Source organism: Protopterus annectens, chromosome 7.part0 (assembly GCF_019279795.1).
Source record: "Protopterus annectens isolate FY-2018-M chromosome 7.part0, PAN1.0, whole genome shotgun sequence".
NCBI lineage: Eukaryota > Metazoa > Chordata > Ceratodontiformes > Protopteridae > Protopterus > Protopterus annectens.
Genome location: NC_056739.1, coordinates 584,007,902 through 584,032,684, shown reverse-complemented (window position 1 = coordinate 584,032,684; position 24,783 = coordinate 584,007,902). Strand labels below are relative to the sequence as shown.

Below are 24,783 nucleotides of genomic sequence, written 5' to 3'. Positions count from 1 at the left end.
TGGTGTTGTAACTTGCTGTGTTTTGATACTGGTATGTAAAATGTGTGTAAAATGTGTTGTTGTCAAATAGTTGTGTAATTCTTTCATGGACATCACTGTGGTTACTCGTCTCTTCTCCACCAAAATGTGTTTTCTAGCAAGCAAGTAGACAGTGTAGCAGTATTGGGTCTATTTATACACTTTGCAATGTAAAACAGTAGGATCTCTCTCCCTCTCTCCTTTTATATTTCTGAGTAGAATGTTTACATGGACAGGAGCGCACCATGTAAACTGTTTAGTGTATGTTTTCTGACATATCATTGGACAGTGTTAACATTGCTTTCTTCCTGTAGTTCAAGGGTTTTTGGAGATTTAAAATAAATGATGCACCTCGCTGTGTGATCATTTGAGAAGCAGTTGTGTGTAATGCTGTGTTTTCTTTTCCTTCAGCTCAGTGTTGTCTGGCCCTCTTTGTCATCATCCTACTGAGTAGTTACTGGTACGTTGCTGCCTTGTATGCAGTATGGCTGTACTGGGACTGGGACACTCCTGTCTCTGGAGGTCGAAGATCAGCCTGGGTCCGGAACTGGACTGTGTGGAAATACTTCCGTGATTATTTTCCAATCACTGTAAGTACAATCAATGACTTAAATCAGTAGTTCGCCTATTTTCCTGCTACAGTGCATGCTTAGGTTTGGAAATGTTCCTGCAAATGCTACATGACTTGAGCACAATTGTTTCACGCTTGAATTCTTTTCCTATGTTTAATTTTCACAGTTTTATAACACATTGATAGAAATATTTCTTTATAGTAGACAGCAATGACTTCCATCCACCCCCTCCCCCCACTAAATTGGTCAATCTGTTTCATAGCATGTAACAGTTGCATGGTAACTGTGTTGTGGGTTCTCAGCTTTTTCAATGAGTGAGCAGCTTGAATCTATTTTTGTCATGCCCTCCTGAAATGTATGCATCTTCCTTTTCAGAAGATTTCCTTTTGTCTGTGGCATTTTGAACAACTTCGGACCTTAATGGTAAAGAAACAATCTGTACTACCTGCATCCATAGTTTGATGTGGGGATAGTTTTGAAGAACCATCATCAATATTTTCTTTAACAAAGTTGTTTTAGTTGGGTAGGTGGGGGCACTGCCCCCTGACATAAAGTTGGGGTTCTGCACAAAACATTGACAAGTCCCATTTCTGCTGGGGGGCTCCAACTCGGCAAATGTTACATTCGACGGGTTGGTTCTAGATCATCTGACCTAAACCCCAGCAAGCACTGTAATGTGCTGCATACACATAATAAAACCAGTCTGTCAGTTCTTGAAACTAATCTGAGCATTTAATTAAAAAAAAAAAAAGGCAAACATACAGACGAATGGCATTACTGTCAAATTGGACATGAAAAGTGTAAGACTAAAACCTAAAACTAATTAAGCACATATTTAACAAACATTTGCATAACCTAGCTACATTGTTAAAAATAATACAGAATTTTCTAAAACTGTTTAAAAAAAAAATGAAAGAAATATTGCATCAGTACTCAACTGTAGATCAATCCAGTTATAAATTTCTGTGTAAGTAGTGTAAAGTCCCAAAAACATGTTGATGCGTGAAATGGTTTGCAGTGTAAGATTAGGGAGCTCAGTTCATTATGAGTTGTATTTGATGGTCTTCACAAAACTTGTCCAAAAAAAAAACCTCTTTGGTCCTTTCATCATTTTAATCTAAACAGTCTTTCGAGTTTCTTAATTCTCTGCCATGTGTGGAGAATTTAATGAAGCTATTAAATACTGGATATCAGATCTCATTTTTGGGACATTCTTGCTACAGCTGTACTTGGAGACCTGTCCCTCTGGACATTTGGCCAATAGTTCTCACGCTGCTATTTCTCCCTGGAATTATTTGTCTCTTTAGACCCGCGGTTTTGGTGCTGCGGTAGCATTGTCGCCTCACAGTAAGACACTGTCCTGTTCGATTCTCAGCTAGAGCGTCTTCTGCATGGAGATGTGCGTGAATGGGTGTACCTTCGTTGAAGGTTGTGCGTCAGGGCAGGTAACTCTGCACGTAAAAATCAACTACCAATCATTAGCGGACTGGAGTTCCGCTGTGGCGACACCTAACTGGGGAAAAGCCAGAAGAGTCCATACTGTTATTTATTTTGTATAGCTTTCTAAATTCCCTACAAAGGTCTTAATGTAGCTGCTTATCCGACTTCAGCTTCATGGAATTGCATTTCTGTGGCTTTTGTCCATCTTGCAGGTCTGGTAGTTACCTGGAATTTGTATTTTTGCCTCCGCTAAGTTCTTTGTGGCATTTCCTTGACTCTTGATTTTAGAATGTGAGATTTGTCTTTCAGCCTTCTACATGATTAACAATTTAAACTGATGTGACACTGAGTCCTTCCAATGGAGTATTCCTGTATTTCCAGAACTATAAGATGACCATCTTCCGAACTTTTGCTGCTGCCCTCTTGAGAATTTTAGGATAGTTTTCTCCCATGCCTTTTGTCAGCTAATAGGCTTAGTGGTATGTTTAAGTTCCAACTCTAATAACCATTCTGAATTTGACTTTTTGTAATGCAGACTGTTAAATATGAAAACTAGTATGCAGACTCTTGAAATAGACAAATCACATGCTGGGGGAGCAACCAGAGAGTATTTCAGGATACTTGGAATCGCAACCTGCACATATGAGATTTTTTTTGAGTGGACACTGATTTACTCCAATTTATATCAAACATGGATGGCGCCGTGGTGCAGCGATAGAGTTGTCGCCTTACAGCAAGAGGTTCTCTGGTTTGATTCTCTGCTAGATTGCCTTCTGTGTGGAGTCTCCATGTCCTCCCTACTTTTGTGTGGGTTTCCTCAGAGTGCTCTGGTTTCCTCCCACATTATATTTCCTCCCACATTATAAAGACATGCGTCTGGAGCGTTTCTCCCCAGGCCTTCGCTGAAAATTGGCTTTGTTCCAAGTGGGACTTTCCTGGTAAACAAATAATGAAAAAAGAAGTGGTTATGGTATGAACTGTAGATGGCACAACTACCTGCTTTTAAATTTACATTTTATGTTGATAAACATCTTATTTTTTTCTTTGAAAACGAGAATAAGGATGAATTTCTTTACTTACTGACCTCCTATATAGAACAGATTTTCATTGTAATATGTTTGACTAACTGCATCTCCAAGTCAGCATCACTACATGTCTGAAATTCTGTGTGCTTTTTGTTATTGGTAACTACTGTATTAGCCAACACATCTTTTCCTAGCCGATATTGAAGCTTTTGTGATTAATATGGTCTGCTGGAAGTATCTGCTATATGTAGGTCTATCCTTGGTTTCTACTTTTATTTCAGGTCATACTTCTGTAGGTGAAGTAGCACCCTGTGCAGTTTTTGGAGGTGCCTTCTTAACTTATTTTCTGAATGTGCTTGGCAAAGGTTTATGTTCAGTTTCCACCTGATATTCTTTACCATGGAATGTATCACACCTGTACGGTAAAAAAATAGACCTCAGTAAACGGTAGACTCCCTCTTATCTGGTCTCGTATTCGTTTATCCAGCCTATCAGAAAAAGCATACAAAATAACATTTATACGTTGTACATTCAGCTAGAATAACAGGATTTGTGTCCGTATGCATTTTTTCTAATGAACATTAAGTTTAAAACTCAAATGTCTGTCATTTATTTAGCCTATAGGAGGAAGTGTTCTTTGTTGTCTTTTGCTAGGGTTATGGCAGAAATTTGATGGCTGGTTAAAGAGAAGGCCCGATAAAAAGGAGTCTACTGTATGAACATAACTTTAAGTGATGAAACATTCCATATTCAACACAATTATCCAGAATATTAATGCACACACATACAAATCCAGTATAACTGAGTTTTTGCATCAGCAGCCACAACACTGCAAAAACTTATTCCAATTTATTACAAATAGAACCAAGTTCTCATTTATGTAAAGTTAAAGTTAACTTAAGACAGTTTGATTATATAAATATGTAAACAAACATGCTTCACATATATTCTAATATAGTTGGTTTAGATTCTGATTTCCATTTTCTAGTAATTGCTTTTGGCAGCCACCATAATTAGATAACAAGGCCTTACTGTGTCTAACCAATTCTGATTCTGTATCGTAGCTCAAAAAACTCTCCTTCCCTCATCACACAACTCTGCCCACCGAGTGCAGCCACCAGGGAATCTGCACTCAAATTTTCCTCTGGTAGACAGCAAATGTTGGAGGTATGACGGGGAAGAAAAAAAATCTGGAGTCTACTTGGAGTATAAAAAAAATATATATATGTAAACCTTTCCAGGCAGCTTCTGTAAAACTACCAGTGCTTGACTTTCGTTTAGGACCCCCTATTTCTTTTTCTTTGCCTATACTCTGTCAATCCATGATAAGGAAAGCAATCTCTAACCTGCAGTCCAAATAAATTATTGGAATATTCTCATTCTGTCATCTTTCCCTTTCTAGTTTTTTGCTCCCAATACCTTGGTTCCCAGCAGTTTTCTCCAACAAATTCCAGCCCCCTCTTGCCTATTGTCCTATAATCCCTAATATCAGTCACCCTATCGGCAGAATCTCCTTTCTCAATTCCCATGTTGGCTTGGTTCTTAGAATACTTTCTGGTACATTTTGAATATAATATTCGGTATGATTTATTGTTATCCTTTAAAGACCTGCTCCAAAATCCCAGTCTGTCCTTGTTTCTTTAGCTTATCCCTGTTTCAACAACATCCCTTTAGTTTGAATTTAGTGTTGCCTTATCAGTGTAGTTCTGTAAGATCCCTTCAAATTGTGTAATCCCAATCTATTCTACTCTCCTGGAAGAGTCCTCTTATCCCACTTGACTCTTGCTGTCTTCCCCTCCCAGATAGAAGCCTTCACCTCCTTAATTGCTATTCACAACTTCTCCTTTGGTTGATTAAAAATATGCCTGACCTGTGTATAAGACTGAAAGGACTAAAAACATTTTGACTGCTTGAATCTTGCTATCCATATCCCATATAAAAAAAAACTTTCATCATCTCAGTTTTTCTCATTTTTTGTATTTTGTTTAGTCTCTTCTCACATATCCTTAGTGCCACACCATAATCATTTTAATCCATACTCATGAATACTTCATTTTATCATGTCCCCATAAATAAGGATATTGCTGAACCAATTCATGTGCAGATACATAATTTATAGCTATTGCCTTGTTTTTAGATTTATTAATTTTTGTATCCCGAAAAGAAAACTGTCAAAATGTTCCACAGCAGTGCAATATCCCTTTCTGATTTTGTTAGGTATAACATAATATGTTCTGCAAATAATTTGAGACAGTTCTTGACTACAATGCCAGTTATATCCTTGAATTTGAGTCCCTTATTTTCTTCAAGAAAAGAAATCCCCCTGCACGGAAGTAGTTGCATGGCCAAAAACATACCATCAAATAACAAAAAACAGGCCAGCAACTGTGTGCTGTGTATATTATTTTTTTCTTATATAAAACACAAGAAAAAACAGACCGATTGAATTAACCTAGCCCTTTGTGAATATACTGGGCTAAACAGCCCTCCCAGTTTAACAATCCACTTTTTTTCCACTGCATTTAATTTGGTATGCTATCCAGTGTTTTTGGTTCCTGTCACCTCTTATGTCTATAATGGTGAAATGAAAAGATGCTGTGGTGTGTTGTAAAGTGTGTTTGGACAAAGCATTGCTCATTCTTTTATGTTTAACATCAGAAAGGTGTTCAGAAATCTGTAACCTAAGGGGTCTAGAGGTTTGTCTAATGTAGAATGCATGACTGTTGCAAGTGGCCAGGTATACCACCCAGTCTGTACTGCAGTTTGCAAAAAAATGTCAAATACCATACTACAATTGCTGCTAGAGAAGTTTTTGGTTTTCAAAACTCGGACACAATTACCAAAATGGCTACAAGGCATGCAACCAATGATCTTCTCCCCAGAAATTGTGGTTTGGATAGTATTATGCTGAGTGGATGGATGCTGATGTTAAAAATGAGACCCAAGATTCTTCCCTTTTCTAAAGGAGAACTGACATGCTTCGTTTAGATGTTGGGACAAAATCTGCCAACAGTATATGCCAATGTCTTTTAATAGTCAGTCAACCTGTTGGTGTCTCTGCCATATGTGGTGGTAAACCATAGTTGTTTGGTAGTAGAGCTTGGTTTTTGTTGGTATTTCAAAAGGTCCTTTCTGCCAGTGTTAGCAGCATAATTATTTGCTGTATAGACATGACCCATATTGTATCCTCTCTTGAAATCTATGTACCAAGTCTTTGCGAAAATGTGCAAAGGAGTTATCATCTGAACAGATGCATCATCTCCTGATGAATTGTGATTTGGGGATGTTTTTGGTTATGTGGGCTGGATGAAAGCTGGATGTGTGGAGTAGAGTGTTATATTCAGGGTATTTGCAAAACACTTCTGTACGTAAAGTATTGTCAGTGTTCCTGGATATAAGTGCATCCAAATAGGTGATTTTATCCAGATGGTAATTAACAGTGAACTGTAAACCCCATTTATTTTCGTTAAGATACCCTATGAATTCCATAAGGTATTCAACATCAGACCTCCATACCATCCAGCAATCATCCGATTACCTACACCATATATCAAGTTTCCCCCAAATAGATGTTATGTGTAATGTCAATATACTCTATGTAAGCCATATAGAGATCCGCATATATAGGGTCAAAAGATGCACCCATTGCAGTCCCACGTACTTGTAAGTAACTTTGGTTACCATAGAAGAAGACATTCTTCGTGAGAGCATGTTCTGTCAGGATAAGGAGAAAAGTGTTGAAACCAGGTCTATATAAATTTAGATTTATCTAACCATTATTCAGTAGCATCCAGCCCGGCCCAGTGCAGGATGTTTGTATATAATGAACAGACATCTACTGTACACATTAACCAATGATCCTCAATTTGCATGTCATCTATTATGCCTAGAAATTCTGTGGTGTCTTGAAATCTTGACCTAACCCATTTAAGTAAGGGTTTGAGATATCGAGTCAAAAATTGTGAGATTGGTTCAGTTAGAGACCCATTACCTGCCACAATGGGTCTGCCTGGAGGATAGGTTCATAGGTTGGTACTAGGCCATCAGCCCTAGGGCCTATAGAAGCCTAGCCATAACAATTCCCTGGCTATTTTCTTCCCACACTCTTTACTTCCCTGGACCCCTGTCTAGCAGGGCGACTGACATGATCCCCAAGGTGAATTTCCATTCTCCCATCCAATCGTCAAGGTTCCTTTTGAAGAGGGCTAAAGAGGCACCCTACTTGACATGTATGGGCAATCTATTCCAGAGTCTGGGGAGTCTCTGGATCAGGAACCTATCCCTCCAGCATGTTTTGTTTATTGTGATGACAAGGTTTAGATCCCTGGAGCGTGTGGCTCTGAAGGATTGGGATTTCTTTAAGTGTAGCATGTCCAACAGCTCTGGGTTTGACATGGCCTTGTATGTTAAGCAGAGATTGCCTCTGAGTAGACTATATGCGACCGAGTATAGCTGGAGTTTTTTAAGGTGGTCAGTGTAGGGCAACTGCTTTAGGCCTGTGATTCTTTTAGTGAGGTATTTCTGCAGCCTTTCCAGTTGTTGCAAATGTCTTGAGAGGTACATACCAAACGCGGCATTGTATTCTATAATGGGTCTAATGAGGGATGAGTATAGTGGGACAATGACCTCCTTTTTTTCTGGATGAAAAGCCCTTGGTGATGAGGTGTGCCACATAGAAGGATTTCCTGATTGTTGTGGCGATGTGGTTATCGAAGGTGAGACAACTGTCCACCTGTGTCCCTAAGTCTCTTATCACACTTTCAGTGTTTAGTGTACTGCCACCTATATGGTAATTCACAGATGCATGTTTTTTTCCCAAAGGGAATAACCATACATTTCTTGGCATTGAGCTTGAGCCCATGGCTCTGGCACCAAGCATCTGTTTCTGTAAGGCCCTTTTGTAGAATATCCACATCATTTGGGGATTCAGTAATGGCTCCCAGTTTGCAGTCATCTGCGAACTTTGTTAGCCGGAGTCCCTTAGTGTTGGCCTGTACTTTAGAGAAGTAGATGCCAAACAAGAGCGGTCCCAGGACTGAACTCTGTGATACTCCATTTGTCTGGAACTGGATTTGGAGTCTGCTGCTTTCAGTGTGGGTTCCATTAGTAAGCCAGTTAGCGACCCACTGGGTGATGTAGGGATTAATGCCCAGTTTAGTAAGTTTATCTATGATTCCAGAGTGGGGGGTGGTTTCAAAGGCCTTGGCAAGGTCTAGATAGGCAGTGTGGACCCCCTTACCCTTGTCCATGGCTCTGGAGACTGATTCGAAGAAGTCAATCAGGTTCAGGAGACGAGATCGGCCCTTCACAAACCCAAACTGGGTGGGGTCCAGTGTTTGAAGGTTGACAATGTCTTTGTTTATAAGTTCCATGATAATACGCTCCATGGCCTTGCAGATAAGGCTCGTCAGACTGATGGAATGGTAGTTTCCAGGATCCAAGGTGGATCCACCCCTTGTGGAGTGGGATAACTGTTGCTCTGCGCCACTCAGTGGGCACAAAACCTGAGGTGAGGCTATGATTAAACATGACACTTGGGTGAGGTGCCAGTTCATATAGTAGTTCATGTAGTACACAGCCTGGGATGTTATCTGGTCCCATGGATGCTGTATTCTTAGCTTTGGAGAGTGTGTTTTTACCTATGTGGCCATTATTACCAGAATTTGGCAATCTTCCGGTATTGAGATGGGCTCATTTAGGGGGTGAGAGGGGGGTGAAGTTGGCACTGAATCGATCTGCCAGGATATTGGCAATATCCTTGGGATCAGTATATTTAATGCCATTCTTTTTTAGCTCTGAGCAGATCTGAGCATTGCCATTTAGATTCTTGACATAGTTATAGAATGCTTTGTCTTTGGAATCTTTGGCAATTTTATTTTCGTAACTAGCTTTGGAGGATTTTGAGGGATCTCAGTTTCTTACTGAGGCTGGTAAGGGAGTTTTTTGCATCCTCGGATTTTCCTCTTTTCTGCAACAGTTTCTTCCTTTTGTTGTAAAGTTTGTTTATGGCAGGGGACCACCAGATTGGCTTCCTTTTTTTGGATGGAGAGCATCTTTGTTGTATTTTGGATGGCACAATTCATGCATGAGTGGATGTGCTTCTACAGTGCCTTAGTGTAGGATTCAGCAGTTGAACTTTCAGTTCCCGTCTGCATGGGTGTCATGACGTTTGTCACTTCTGACTTGAGTAGCATGAAGTTGGCTTTGGAGAAGTTCTTTATGGAGGTTTCCTTACTGGGGGGGTGGGATGTGGATGCTAAGGGTGATTAGCTTATGATCAGACCTGACTAACGAGGCGGTGACCATAGGTGTGGAGCATCGATTTCCCATGTTGTGGAGATATTTATGGATTTTTTTCAAGAAATATCTATATCTATTGGCTGCTTGAATCTGGAACAGTAAGATGATTAACTTGTTCCTTAATGATACCATTTTCTGCTGCTGATTCCAGAAATTTGTCCAATTGCTGTTTGAACATGCTAGATGGATCAAGGGGCATTCTGGTGTAATATCTGGTATCGTGCAATTGTCTACGAGCCTCAGCATCATATGACCAATTCATGACAACCATAGTACAACTTTGTCTGCAGAAATAATTACCGTTTTTATTAGCAAGTTCTTGTAGAGCCAACATATCAGACTTTGAGAAATTATTGTATCTTGTATGAGCTATGTTAGAATTAAAATTCAGTTCTTTGAGTACACTATTTTGAAAAAGGCTCACACAATGATGCATTGGTGGAACAAAGGTGGATTTGTGGTATTTAAATGAATCACCGGGTGAGTCATGAAAATGATTTAACAATCTACAAAAAGCTATAACATCCTGTGCCAATATATCTTCCTGAACAAAAAAAAAGGTATAAAAGAAAGGCCTTTATTTTAACAAAGCTATTTGTGAATCCGACAGTGTTGCATCAGAAATGTTAAATACATTTGTTTTAAAACAACAATTTACTTGTTCGTCAAGAGTTCCATCAAACCCTACATACTTTTGATGTTTGCAATGTTTTCTACCTGCCCTCTTATAAGGCCTAAAGGGACAGTACTGTTACATTTGGGGATTGGAGAGTCTGTGGTCTGTTGTGTATCCAAATTTGTACCAGATGATGAATCACCCCAGATGAATCAGTAAATAATTATGTTTTCTAAGAATAGATTTGGGACGTTTGCATTTGGGGGTTGATTTACTTTTACTGCCCCCACCCTCAAATCTGGCATGTCTGGTATAGTTAAAGGGGTGCCCTTTGTCATAGTCCAATTGATCTCTTTGGAACTTTAAGTTTCCTATCTCTGAGTTGTGCTTCAAGAATAAGTAAATCTGAGCCAAGCTTGGTCAACTGTGTGGAATAAAATGGTTGACCAATATATTGATTACTGTCCTCGCATAGCTGGCCAACTGTATTACTTTGTTGGTCAATAACTCGTTCGTAATATCTAGTCAATGTTTCTACAAATTCCATGTAACATTTTTGTTGGATAGCACACCACTCATTGGCTAGTTGGTCATCTGTCATTTAACTAATGGCTGAAGTTTTACTCGAGTCCTCTAGGAATTGTACCTTTGGCCATGTATGCTTTGAATAATTTAAGATGCCAAATGTTGGTTCTTAAGAGTTTTTTCATGGTTTTGTTTAGCTGATGAAACAATCCTTCACAGCAAAATTGTGGACTGTCATTGGTATTTGAACTATTATCGTTGTTGGGATTTGTGATACCAAATGTACCTAAATCTTCCTTATCTGAAGAAAGTCCTACTAAAATGCTCATTAGGTCCATTTTACCAAAAGGTTAATATAGATAGATGATGAATGTAAAAAATAGTAAACAAAAATAAATATAAACACTTGAGTTATGAAATGAAATAGCTGCTACCTCGGACCAAAATTATCACCTTCAACAAGGGTAGTGTGTTAAATATGTATATAAATGTACATTCCAAAAATCATCCCATTTATAAATACATGCACAGTGATGGTCAGAAATGCGATAATTGGACTTGACGCAACATTTAACTTTGGATTTTGATGCAAGTCCAAAAGATAAATTTGACTGAAAATAGTTCATTTGTTGGACTGGACAATAGTGGCCCCTATTAAAATATATTTGAAAATCACCATTTGAGTGTCTATTCAAAATTGTAGTGGACTATCCTTAGATCCGATAATACCGCGTCCAGAACAACCTGGTTATAATCCTTCAAAGTCAGTGTTGAGTCAAATATGGACTATATTGGCCCCTACAAATAAGTGTCTATATACCCAATAGACTGACCAGCAAAGTTAAAGGTCTGACACCATTTGTGAATGTATATAAGGGAGGACTATAGAATCCCAAAATTAAAGTTAAAAGAATAATGGTCATGCAGTTCAGATTTCATAACCAAAACTAGAGTGTAATATAAATATAGTCGTCTCTGTATATTAACCCAATAGTACAAATCTTGTACTCCTGTCATGCTCAAATATACCAAGAATATGAAATATAAATGGTCATCACATGTATGGTAAACCGTAATATAAACTCGAGCCTTATGTGAAATTTGGCAAACAGACTGAGCTGATCAATAATATGTATACATCTTATTTTTATTTATATATATATATATATATATATATATATATATATATATATATATATATATATATATATATATATATATAATATAATGTTGTATTTTTACACTGATGAAGGCTAGGTTAATTCCTTATCCGAAACTGGTCTGTTTTTTATTGTGTTTTATGTAAGAATAAATTAATATACACAGCACACAGTTGCTGGCCTGTTTTCCCTTATTTTTTTGCCATTGGTTTTAAATATAATGCAAATCACAAAGGGGAACCTTGCCTAGTTCCTCTCCTCAAGCAGAAATTATCAAGAAGGATCCCACCCACTTTAATATTCGCCTCCAATCCCTCATATATTCTCCTAACCAACCTTCATTTTGTTCAGGAAATGGAAGCTTCCATTGCCCTTCTCAAAGTCACAGCTTATTCTGTCAAATGCTTCCTCTGCATCAAGACCCACCAACAACAATGGTATTTTCTTGTGTTCTGCTTCCCTCTGGATCATCCATGTTTTGTTAATGTCAAATGTTTGCCTCCCCTCCACAAAAATCACACTAATCCACATCTGTCAATTTTGGCATTACTTTTGCCATTCATTTAGTCATTGTAGACATGAACACTTTATAATTATTGTTTTAGTATTGAAATGGGCTTGTATGAAGATGGGTTGATGGGATCTTTACCCTCTTTAGGGATTATAGCTATCACTGCTTTTTTACAGGATGTTGGTACTTCTCTTAAAATACTGTTGAATGTTGCATTTTTTCCCTCCTAACTTCCAAGCTTCCACAAGAATACCATCTGTTCCTGGGGACTTTCTGTAGATTGGTTATACATCACAGTCTTTATCTCATCTCCTCCTATCCTAACTATTAGCAATTGAGCCTCATCTACCTTTAACCTTGGCATATTTAATTCTAATATAAATGTTTCCATATGTATCTTTTCTTGATTTCCACATTTCTCTGCTTTATACAGGCATTTGTAGGTACTGCGGTAGTGGTACTGTGGTAGCGTTGTCGCCTCACAGTTAGACGTTGCCCGTTCGATTCTCAGAGCGTCTTCTGTGTAGCGACATGCGTGAATGGGCGTTCCTTCATTGAAGGTTGTGCGTTAGGCCCGGCAAGCCAGTACATTAAAATCTACTGCCAATCATTAGCGGACTGGAGTTCCGCTGTGGCGACCCCTAACCAGGAAAAGACGAAAGACACACACAATACAGACATTTGTAGAATTTCCAAAATATTTGTAATACCTCTACAGGATCTCTTGTTACCTTACTTGGAGCAATCTCCATGCAACTTTCTGTTGCCAGAGTCCTTGTGCTAAACATTTTTGTCAATATCAAGGTAATCCTTTATTTTCTGCTTAACTTTCTGCAGTTGATCTCTCCCCCTATTCAGCAATACTTTAACATTTGTCAGTCCCTCTAAATAATTCTTGTTACTTAACCATAGCTCCCTTTGTTTTATTTCCACCCTGTTTTTAAACTCTTACTTTTATCCCACACCCTAGCTATATCTTCAGAAGAAATTTTTATCCTCTCTCTTACAGCTCCTGAATAATCTTTACTTAATTCCTCTATCTTCAACAGATAGCTGGGAAAGCTCCAGTGTCTCATTTTTATTTTATTACCCTGTGTTTTTATTTTGGGTATCGCATACCAAAAAATGCATGCTGCAGGTGGATTGAACACTCTGAATTGGCCCTAGTTGTGTGTGTGTGTGTGTGTGTGTGTGTGTGTGTGTGTGTGTGTGTGTGTTTGTGTGCATGACTTCTGTGGATGGTTGGGCACCAGGCTGGCAATTCTACACATAAGACTATTATTCTGTGGACCATTGTTCCACTGTGGGGACCCCTAATGGGAAAAGCCGAAAGAAGATTGGTGCATGATCTGAAATAGTTATTGGGTGCATATCAAGACCTTTAATTTAAATGCACATGCTCTTGTGAAATGTAAATTCTTTCTAGCCTAGCCCAGGTTTTATATCTTGGGGGAATACTATGTAAATTCCGTCAGAACTCTTATTACTGAATTCACATCTTTCACGCCAGTTTTCATAAACTTCTTCAAAAATCTACCCTCCTTTGTTATACTTTCCCTTCTGGGTCCCCAGACACATCTTCACTGAAGAAAATCACATTACAGACCCCACCTATGTATTATTCCTTGCTGAAAACTGATTATTTCTCCCAGATTTTCTTAAGCTCCATTCTAGGAGTTTTAGGTGGTACATTAAATACATGCCAGAGTAATCCTCCTCCCTTGATGGTAGCTCTATAAATCTGCCATTCTTTTTTATCCTCTAACAGTATTGGAGCTGCTGTTGTAATTTAATACAAGTACTCCTCTTTTTCCTTTGCTCCAGGTATTCCACTGAATAACCATCCTGAAAACCTTTCTTTATCAAATTTATATGTTCACTTCTAAGTGTGTAACCAGTAACATATCTATTTTCACTCTACATATTTTAATGTAATTCACTACTCTTTTTTTGTATTTGTCTGCGAGACAATTGAGATTAAAAAGACATTGCAGAAAGCATCATTGCAATAAAAAGTTATTTCCACCTTTTAACAAAAAAGGTGTTGTACATGTCTAGTTTCAGCTTTTGTTACATGCCTACACTGTTTGGCAGGTTGAACTTCTATACAGTTGTTGTTTGTTGTCATATTCATTTGAGCCTATGTCACATGTTACAAAACTTTTTGTTATATTGAAAGCCCCCCCCCCCAATACCCTCTAAAACCTATTAACTTAATACTAACACACACACAACTGTGTTATCCTCCTAATAGGAACAAAAGTCCCAAACTTTGACAGCCACACTCAGATTTGAGTTAACCTAAAATAAAGGTTATGCATGCTAAAATGCATGGTGCAACCTGTGTTTCTAAGTGCTAATTGGTTTTGTCTTGGCTTTATAGCTGGGAAAACACCTGAATGCATTCAAAGAACATCATGTCCTAGACAATTTCTTTTTTCCCTTAGCCAATCACTCTCTACCAGACTGTAGCCAGTTTTCTGTTTATCAGATTGTATCCATGGAGACATGAGGACCAGACGCTGTTTTCATGTGACTAGCTACAGAATTGCTACTAAGCAAACCTGTATTTGCTAGAAAAAAGCCTCATAATATTCATTATTCTTTTTCATTTATTTGCTGTCTCTTAAAACTTACCAAATCAGTCTAAGGCAGAGGTCCCCAATCACTGGGCCATGGATCATTTGGTACTGGACCCGACAGGCACGGAAAGAAATGAAAAAGTGTGTGCATGCATGTGTATGAGTGTTTTGTATCTGCATATAGTAATGGATTGAGTGGTTTGCTGGCCATATCATAGTAAGGCTTTGGGTTAGGCATTTCTTCAACAGATCGTTTTTCACTGACTTGTTCATGACACATGGAACCAACAATTGACTACTGATTGGTAATGTGGTTCTGGTTTGTCTCGACAGGAGTCTCTGGGCAGGTGAACCAAGATGTTTATCATGAGGAACATTTTTGAGATGCAAGAGATTTAGGAAAACATCCCTATTATTTGGTTTTGGCTTCGCTGGTAACTGTTTTGCACTTTGAACTGCACGTTCTGCCAAACCATTTGACTGTGGGTACTCAGGGCTACTTGTGATACGAGTAAAGTCCCATTCTTCAGCTAATCTTTTGAACGGTTAGCTTGTAAACTGTGTGCCATTGTCTGAAATAACTTTGTGCAGACTACCATGTACTGCAAAATGATGTTTCATCTTGGTAATGACAGTAGTGGATGCTAGGTTAAGTAGTAGTTCAATCTCTCGAACCAGTTGGAGTAAAAGTATACCAACACCAAATAATGTTAACCATTCCACTCAAAGGTCTGTGGCTGCTGTTGACCCAGGGCAGTTCAGGAATCTGGTTTAGCTGAAGGGGTTCCTTCTGTTGATGTGGCTTTGTACTATTGCACACAGAACAAGAAGAAAGTGTTCTCAATATCTAGTGGAACAATTACTTTCCGACCTTTCATAATGACACCATTGTCAGGCAAAATTTAATCTCTGCATGAAAAATAAGGTTGCACTTCGAGGTAAACTAGATTGTTTTGAATGGCAATCTTTGATAAAGGAGGTTGAGCCTCTGTAAAACTGGATCTGCAGCTGTGTGATCTTTTAGCTCCTCAATATGAGTAGAAGAAAAATTTCTCGTTTCCATTACTTCAAAATCAAGGTTCTCATTCTCGTGCTGTTCAGTGGTGTTTCTGGATGATCTAGATAACGTATTAGCAATGTAAAGAAGTTTGCCTTTCTTGTATACAAGTGAAATTATACTTTTGTAATCTTAGCATCATATGTTCCAGTCTGGCTGGAGCTGAATGCATAGGCTTTCTCAAGATAGTGACTAGAGGTTGGTGGTCTATTTTGATCAGGACAGGTCTACCATAAACATAATCATGGAACTCTGAACATCCAAACAGTTTCCAAAAGTTCTTTCTCGATTTGGGCATCCTGCATTTCAGTTTGGGTAAGAGTTCTCTATGCGTAGGCAACAAACAGGGTGACCTTCTTGTAGAATGACAGCACCAAGACCAAATTTCAAAGCATCACGGGAAAGTGTAACTGGTTTGTGAACATCATAGTATCGGAGAGTTGATGGACTAGCAGTTCTCTGTTTTAGAACATCAAATGCTCTCTGGTGCGGCTTCTAACCAAGACCAGGATACATCTTTACATGTCAGCTGTCTGAGCAGTGCTGAAAGTTGCCTGAAGTCTGGAATTAACTTGCCTAGATAGTTAACCATGCCAAGAAAATGTTGCAGGGCTTTAACATTGTTTGGAGCTGCACCTTGAGAATGGCTGTTCACTGGGCCAAGTTGTAGGCCTGAACTAGTAAATTAAATGACCAACATAAGTAACGTCTTGTAGCCTAAATTTGCATTTCTGTGGTTTGAGCTTAAGAATCACTTGATGTACTCTTTCCAGAACTTTTCTGAGGTTTCTGTCATGCTCATCTTCACCATTACCTCCTCCTAGTATGTTGTCTACTGTAATAGCACAAAGATACGCAGAAAAAGTTGTTCCATTGCACGTTGAAAGACTTCACTTGCAGAATTTATCCCAAATGGCATTCTCCAAAATCTGTACCTTCCAAACAGAGTAGTGAGCAGTAAGGATTATTTTTGTCCAGCTGAATTTGCCAAAATGAACTCTTTGCATCTAAGACAGAAAAAAACAGTGGTATTTGGCATCAAGGCTGCAACTTCGAGTGTGCGCATTGGATGATGAGGGCTTTAGTGCTATGTTCAAATTTAGTGCGTCAGTACATATTGTGATGTCATCTGAGCTTTTCTTATGAGCTAACACCATGGAAGATACCCATTCAGTTGGAGTTGCAACTGGACAAATCGCACCTTGTTGTGCTATTTTATGTAACTTGGCTTTGACTCTTTTCTGTATGGCTATTAGAACTTTGAGTTGGCTTTATAACTGGACTGACCTTTGGGTGTAACTTCATGGAGTACACAACTGGAAGCTTCCCTAGTTTGTCTTTGAAAAGATCAGCATAGGTAGAAAAAAATATACTGAGCAAAATTTATAGTAGTGATCTTTTAAGCTAACATGGTGACTTCCTTATTTAAATGAAAGCAGTCCCATTTTCAAACTCTCTGAGCCCTAATAATGACTGGACATGGCCACATAAAATAAGTCCTAATGTCTTCCAGCAGAGTAGCATGAATGTACCACTAAGCCTTCAGTCTGAATTTCTTCAACACCATTAGCAACAAGCTTCACACACCTTGTCAAATCAAGCCTTTCACCTTCTGCCACAGTTTTGTCAGAATCAGCTCTTTCTACTGGTAGGATTGCATCTTTACTATTAAAAGTGTAGGTTGCTTTCTATTAGTCAAGGTTTGTAGCATACACACAATGTGCCCTTTCAACTGACAATTCCTGCTGTTGAATACCAATCCAGTTGCTTATTTGTGCTTTCATAAAAGTAAATCCAGTCAGTTCTTTCCAGCTTCTCTGGTATAGCTGAAGTCTCAAATTTTCCCTGTGTGCTTTGTCATCTAATCTATGTTTTCAAATGTCTTTCCCCAGCCTTTTCCTTTCAACCTCTTGAGTTTTGCAGCTTTATCACCTCATCTGAATAGCTTTTTAAAGCTTCTTCCATTTTTTTCCAACGTTTTGTTTGTATTGATATACTGCATCAGTGTTTCATTTATTTTAACCAGGTTGTGTGCAGTTGTCTTGTATCTCCCTGTACGTTACTGGAATTCATGTCTGGAGATTGCTTTGTTCTTTGAACAACTGCAGAACTTTCCCCAGTCGATGTTTCTTCCTTTTGTAGCGGATTTTTTTTTTTTTTCCCCAAGTCCTCTATTTCTTTCCTGGCATCCAGGCAGTACACTTGGCATTCTTTGCCGAGTTTGTTTTTCTCACTGAGCTAGAATTAAGTTGTTACTCAATGTGCAACAATCTTGGAAGTCTAGTAAGCATATTGTTTCACTACTTTAATATGGTTGCAGTCCCTGAACACACTAGATCCACAGGTTCCATTTGTTAGCAAGTAGGTTCTCTGATCTGTGAGGTTGGCTTCAGTTCAGTTTCCTTTATTTCTGTAATTTTTGCTGTTGCATCTAAAAATTAGAAGGCAAAAAATCTCTCTCACAGTTGTAAGTGCTGACAAACGGATTGGGTCTCTACTTTGCCTTGGTTTCTCTTTCTGTAGCCAAAGTGTAAATGTATCATGTTTTTAAATTACATTTATCCCTTCAGATTTCTTTAAGATATGTTGAAGCTTCTGCTCCATTTCTCCCATTTCTGCACATCTCCAAAAGATGTGATCCTCTCTGTTCACCCTCCCATCTCTAACAATTTCCCTCTGCACCAGGAAATATTTTCTGCAGTTAGATGTATAAAAGTATCTATACAGACACTTCCAAGCAAAATGTTGTGCATTTTTAACATCTTTGTGCCAACCATACTTTAAGCAGACACACACAGGAATAGTGGTATAATCTTATCTCCCGTGCCTGTTTTAATCTTTCTGACTGCCACCTGTGTAAGCTCTACTTATCTTGCTTCAAGAAGCATGTTATGTCCTGGATTCCCTGGCACATTCCCTGTTTCTCCTCACCTTTGTTGTTATCCCAATCTTAAGTGTGACAGATGGTCCCTAGGTTGAGGCTCAAGGTTTCTTTGCAAACCCTTCCATTCAATTAGTTCTCCTCCTCCCCTTCCTGTGATGTTGTCAGTGTCTTGGTCCTTTAAGTTTCCTTATAGGCTCATGGGTAGAACCAGGCCAGCTACTAAGCCTAACCAGTTTCCCTTTTGGTGCTTAAATTAGCCTATCCTGTTTTGTGTTAGATTGGCCTTGCCCATCCCAAAGTCAGTAGTATTATATTACCCCTAGTGAGATTAACCTTGGATAATTTGAGGGGGGCCAGTGTGTGGGGGAAAAAACATTTAGGGTAGCCTGTGTTCATTAGTAGTACAGGGGCAGTCATGGGGTAATTTTTCTGTTTCCCATCCATAGATCCAAGTTGTGCTTGAACATGGACAAGGATGAACTTCCTTTTTATGTGTAAGGGGCGTCTGTTCCTTAGCACTGGTATCCTTTTAAATATGTACTTGTCTCTCCAAACCATTCTGTTGGTGTTGCAGAAGAGGTTTAGATCCTTACATGATGTATGTATGATGCCATTTGACCTGTGATGTGAGACTGGTCCATCAGTATTGGGTCCGAGGATACCTTGTAAACCAGACAGATCACCTCTTTGCAGTTTTTGGGATACCAAGTATAGTGACAGGGCTTTGAGTCAGTCCATGTAGTATATCTTGTTTTGGGCCTTGTATCCCTTTAATAATAAGGTATCTCTGGGTGTTCCAGACATTTAATATGTCTGGATAGATACATGCCTAAGTGGGCATTGCACTTGGTGATTGCCACCTTGACTCAGGCCTCATTTGGCCAATGACATCCCTAGATCTAGGCCTTATTCTTAATAAGCTGTAACAGTATAAGAAGGCTTGGCAAATGACACATGCTGGTCGAAAGTTAGGTCACTGTCCACATAAATTCCCAAATTCCAAACCACTGGGAGAACTCTCGTGTGTGTTGTCAGTGTGGCTGTTCGGGGTAAATGTCTTAAGGATACAACGATGCCTTTAGTTTCACTCCATGATTTTGGCAATGGTTATTTGCAACAAATCTTCCTGCGGGATGGAGAAGTCATTTGGGAATTCAGTGACTGCTCCTAGCTTCCAGTCTTCTGCCAACTTAAGGTAGAGCCCTTTGGTATTATCCTTTTCTTCAGAGAACAGATTCCACACAGGAGACGTGCCAGTACTGAACCCTGGGGTACTTCACTGGTGACTGATCATTTTGTCGAGGTAGCTGTTTTGGTCACTTGCATCCTGTGAGCCTTTTGACAGTCCAGTAATTGCCATAGGGACTGTAATTGACATAGGGATTTATTTGCAGTTTATTTAGCTTTTCTACTATGCCTGAGTGGGGGATTGTATCAAAACCTTTGGCCAGATTTAGGTATCTGTGCATACCATTTACCTTCATCCGTTGCTTTGATTACTTTTTTCAAAAAAAGTCCATCGGGTTGAGTAAGCATGACCTGCCTTTGACAGATCCAAACTGAGACAGTTCCAGTGTTTGGAGGTTCTCTGTGTTGCATTTTTAATTCTATGATATGTCCTTCCATGACTGGTCAGATGTATGTCTCTTGTGGAAAGCCCTTCTTTATACAGGGGGAATGTGTGTAGCTGTTCAATGTGTAGCTGCCTTTCCCGTCCGATCTTTAGTCATACCTATTGGTATGATTTTTGTTCTCTTTCTTGTAGTGCTTACTTTCATCATTTCCTCTACTTTGTATAAATGTAGTTTTCCATATATTTGCTTGCATGCTCACTTGCACTACCCCCCCCCCCCCCCCATCCAGGGAACAGCATGTCTTTTCTGCAGTGGTTTCCCTTGATTAAGGGGCATACTCTTCCATTTGTATCACACACACCAGTCTTGTTTGTGTAGTTTTATAGTATCCCCACAGTCTGGAAATCCCCCAGTGAGCAAACTCCAGTTTACCCATTCAGCCCTAGGTCTTTTCATTCTAAAAAGAAATCATTTATTTTTTGGTAATCTAATTCTGTAGTGTCTGCTGAGATTAGTATATGTATAACACTAGTGGAACCAATAACCTTTTAATTGCATTTATCTTGCTCTACTTCTCCATTAGCATTGTTTTCCATATTCTGAATACTATTTCATCTCTACCAACATTTATCCAGCAGCTGCTTCTGTCTCTCTTCCAAAATTCCCAGATATTTAATTCTCTGACCCCAAAGAAATGGGACACTTCTGGACCAGATGATGCATAATGAAACTGCTTTTGCCTTTGTTTTTACTCTCATTTTACTTTGCATCTTGAAAGTTTCAGGAATTTCTTCATATCGGACATATTTGGGGTATTCTGTCTTTCTCTCTCTTTGTTTGGTATAATATTGTCATCTGAAAAGAATATACCAGGATGAAAGTTCTGAGTTTGTTAAAGAACGCTCCTGGTTTCCTTTCAGTTTTCGGTTAGAAAGTCATCATCTGAAAAGAACCAACTTGTCATTTGCCCGTGCTACTCAGAACCCTGTACTTGTGATAACCTAATGTTTTGTATGTGGGGCCCTGAACCGTAAAAAAATTCTCGTTAGAATGTCTAGCTATCTCTCTAGTCCGAATGCTACCAAGATCTTACACACACATTCAGCTGACCTTGGCAAAGTTCTTTTAGCAATTGATCCTACTAACAGTGTTTCCTTATTTTGCTAAGCCCGCTAGGCATTTACCACCAGTATTAAGATAATGCTCTTTCTTCCATAAAACCACATTGGTCTAAATGTTTAATTCCTGGGAATTTCCTATTGGCTTCTTGGCAGTTATGGTCATAAACACTTTACTCATGGTTCAAAACTGAGATGGCTTGTATGATCTGGGTCTTTGTTGGTGGTAGTATCCCTTTCCATGACTTTTGTATATTCCACATCATCCCCATCAATATTTTTATTATATAGACAGTGCAATTATTTACCAACTCATTCTTATTTCTTGTCTCGCATTCCTCTCTTGGGAACCCATCCAACCCCGGGGATTTCTGTGACCTGCAACTGGAAAACTTTCTTAATTTCTTATTGTGAGTAGTCCATCTTCCTTGCCTCTTTCTATTTTAGGTAATCACAATTCCTCTAAAAAAATATTCTATTTCTTCTCCTGTTGACTTACTTGGTTCTGCTGCCTGTAAGGTCTCATTTCCTTGTTAATCGGTTTGCTTGGTTGTGCTACTTAAATACATTTTTGTGGACTCTTGGATTGCAGTAAAACTTTTTTATTTTATATTTTATTGTATTTTGTATTTTAATTTTTACCTGTATTTGTTGTTTGTTCTAACATCTCTGCCTGGCTGTTCTTTTCTTTCATGGCATCTTCATTTTCTGTAACTCCTCAAACATTTAATTACATTTTCCCAGATGTCCCTAACTTTCATATCCAAGTTCTTTAATTTGGCTTTTTTTATACTGTTTTTTTTACAAGTCCTACATTGTCCTGCTTTTTCCAACTGTTCTTGCAAGATTTGCGAGACCTAATTTTTTTCAGTAAATTCTTAGGGAAATGACGACCGTATTGCCTATGCTTCTCTAACTTGAATAAAAGCATGATTTTATCTCCCAATAGCAAACTACTGACAAATGCTCCAGAGAAAAGTAAAATTCCTCTATTGATGAGTAAACTATACAATCTCTGTGGCTGTGTATAACATCTTTCATTCAAAATATTTGTGCATATTTGTTGTATTTCAGTTGCATTTTGGTTACCTGGGTAGAACACCGCTCACAGAATGACCAACTGCAGGCTCAGCCTGGGATGCATACAAAACAATATGAGGTTGTACCGAAATCAATATCTGCATGCACAGACATTTGGGATCAAGCTATATACAAACATACGTAATGCATTGTCAAAATGCAGCAAAGAAATAATGTGAGGGTAAATGCTCCTGAGTATAATGTGGGAATCTGCAGTTAGGTTAGACAGCTGGTTCTGAATATTGAGTGCTTAATACGGAGTGCTTCTCTTCTTAGCTGTCCTGTTTTATTTATTTATTTTTTTTCTTCGTCGTCATTCCATTATTATCTTTTGGGTAATGGGCCAAATTACATTCGCCTCCCAACAATAGTATCCCATGTTGATACCTTACTAACTTACTTCACTAATATTGACTGACTAATATTGACTGACTTGAATTTTAGTCCTCTGTAGGAGGTAGAGACACATCAGTTACCTCTTTCCTTGACCAGTGCCCCCTGGTTGATTTTCAGTAGAGCTTCTCGCTTAATTCATATCATAACCACTTTTTCTTGCCTTTGGCATCCCCCTTACCTGCTTTTCAGAATCTGTGAGACAGTTGATGGTTCAGGATATTGCTGATTTAAAAAGGAGCTATTTTGGTTTCTTAAAACTATCCATACATAAAATTTGCTTAACAAAATCTTTCAAATGCCCATTTGTAAATAATGTTGTAAGCTCACTACATTTAACCTACACTTGCAAAAACATCCCCTTCCTCACAATCCTGGCAAATACACTATTCACTATATATCTGTTTACAAGCTTTTCACTTTCTTCTTTCTTGGAGTTTTTACTCCATTCTAGCAACAAACTGAGAAGGAAGTAAGGTTTAAAATAGATATTGCAGCTACTGCATAACTCATTCTCAGTGGATTACCCTTCCATATAATTTATGTACTCCTTTTGACACCTGCTTTTCCAGTCTCTTATCTACCTATCCCCTCCCACTAATGAGATTATTGTGAATATTTTCCAGATATGATTTCTTAACCAACTCATTTTATTAAATTTAGCCTTGGGAAAGATTTCTCCTCAAACCCTTGATTGTTGGTGTATTTCATTTCAAACCTTGTTTAGGGCATCTACCTTTCTTGTTTATTTCCACTGCCTATATTCCTACACACGTTAAACTTCTGATCTGCTCCTCTAACTATCCAACCTTCTTGTTGCCATTTTTAATTAAATGCTGTTTGCTGGGTAGGTGATCTGGTCCTTGGACCATTTTCAGCCACGACCTGGGCCAAATAGCATTTAAAAAATTTCAACATACAGTTACAGTTGTAGTAGAATGTGATATGGAGAAGTACACAGAACTACTACAGAGACAAGAAATGTGGCATAATACAGTGTACTTCAGCATGAAGACATTTGCAATTCCCTGCCGATATACAATGCATAAAGTATTATGAACATTTCTAAATACAAGAAATACTTGTTATACAATATGTAAAGTATAAAAGTATCAGGCAAATGCCCACTGGCTGTTATTTGCACCATATTTAATGGCATAAGGAGTTAATGTACAGGTTTGCAAATCTATAATTGTGCAAGTAGGTTTACTGAATTTGTGCAACACCATGCAAATTAGTCTGTCTTGACGGCTATAAACGGACTGGCTAATGCATGTTGTTGAGGTTTTTCTCCTTTCTTACAAACTGCAGATATTTTTTACTAAAGTAATCCCGCTCTCTGTTTCCATTCTTCCCATTAAGTTTCTAAGAATTGTGCAAGTGAGGGACCATGCAGGTCTGACTTGCATGCTTGGTAAGTGGAAGGAGAAGCCTTATTTATCTGCTGTTTTAAACTTCCATTTTTTTAAAAATGGGAGTTAAAGTTGCATCTGAGCTTAATTTGGTGCCTCACCTGCCCTGAGCTGCTATTAATGAAAACTGCTGTATTGCTTTACCTTCCTGTGCTCTCTTTTCCCATGTACTTTTTGTTTCTCATTGGTGGCACAGTTTAACATTGCCTACTTGTAGGACTGATTATTTTTAAATTACTTCACATACCATCTGATGTTGTAAATCTTCATTAATTCCTTACTGTTAGGACTTTGGTTCCATCCTTGGAACTGACACGGCCGTTACCAAGCTCGCGCCAGCCAAAAACTCTCAGCTAAGTCCTACCCACAATGCCCCTCTCATAGTCTCTCCAGATCTCATTTGCCGCGTTCCTCTTCAGACATGCTAAGTGTAGTGTTTTTGTGGTTTATCTATATAAATTACCATCTAGTCAGTTTTTTTTTTTTTCTTAAGCCTCTCTCCTCATCTTTAATTTT

The 24,783-nt window shown here is 38.6% G+C and overlaps 1 protein-coding gene across 2 annotated transcripts in view; it reads left to right on the top strand.

Moving 5' to 3' along the window:
- Positions 1–24,783, top strand: part of LOC122806608 (2-acylglycerol O-acyltransferase 1-like) — a 158,949-nt gene that overhangs the window by 42,602 nt on the left and 91,564 nt on the right. For both annotated transcript variants that reach the window (XM_044077172.1, XM_044077173.1), the window contains exon 2: positions 430–608. In XM_044077172.1, the coding sequence (XP_043933107.1) occupies positions 430–608 (179 nt within the window). The remainder of the gene's footprint in view (positions 1–429; positions 609–24,783) is intronic.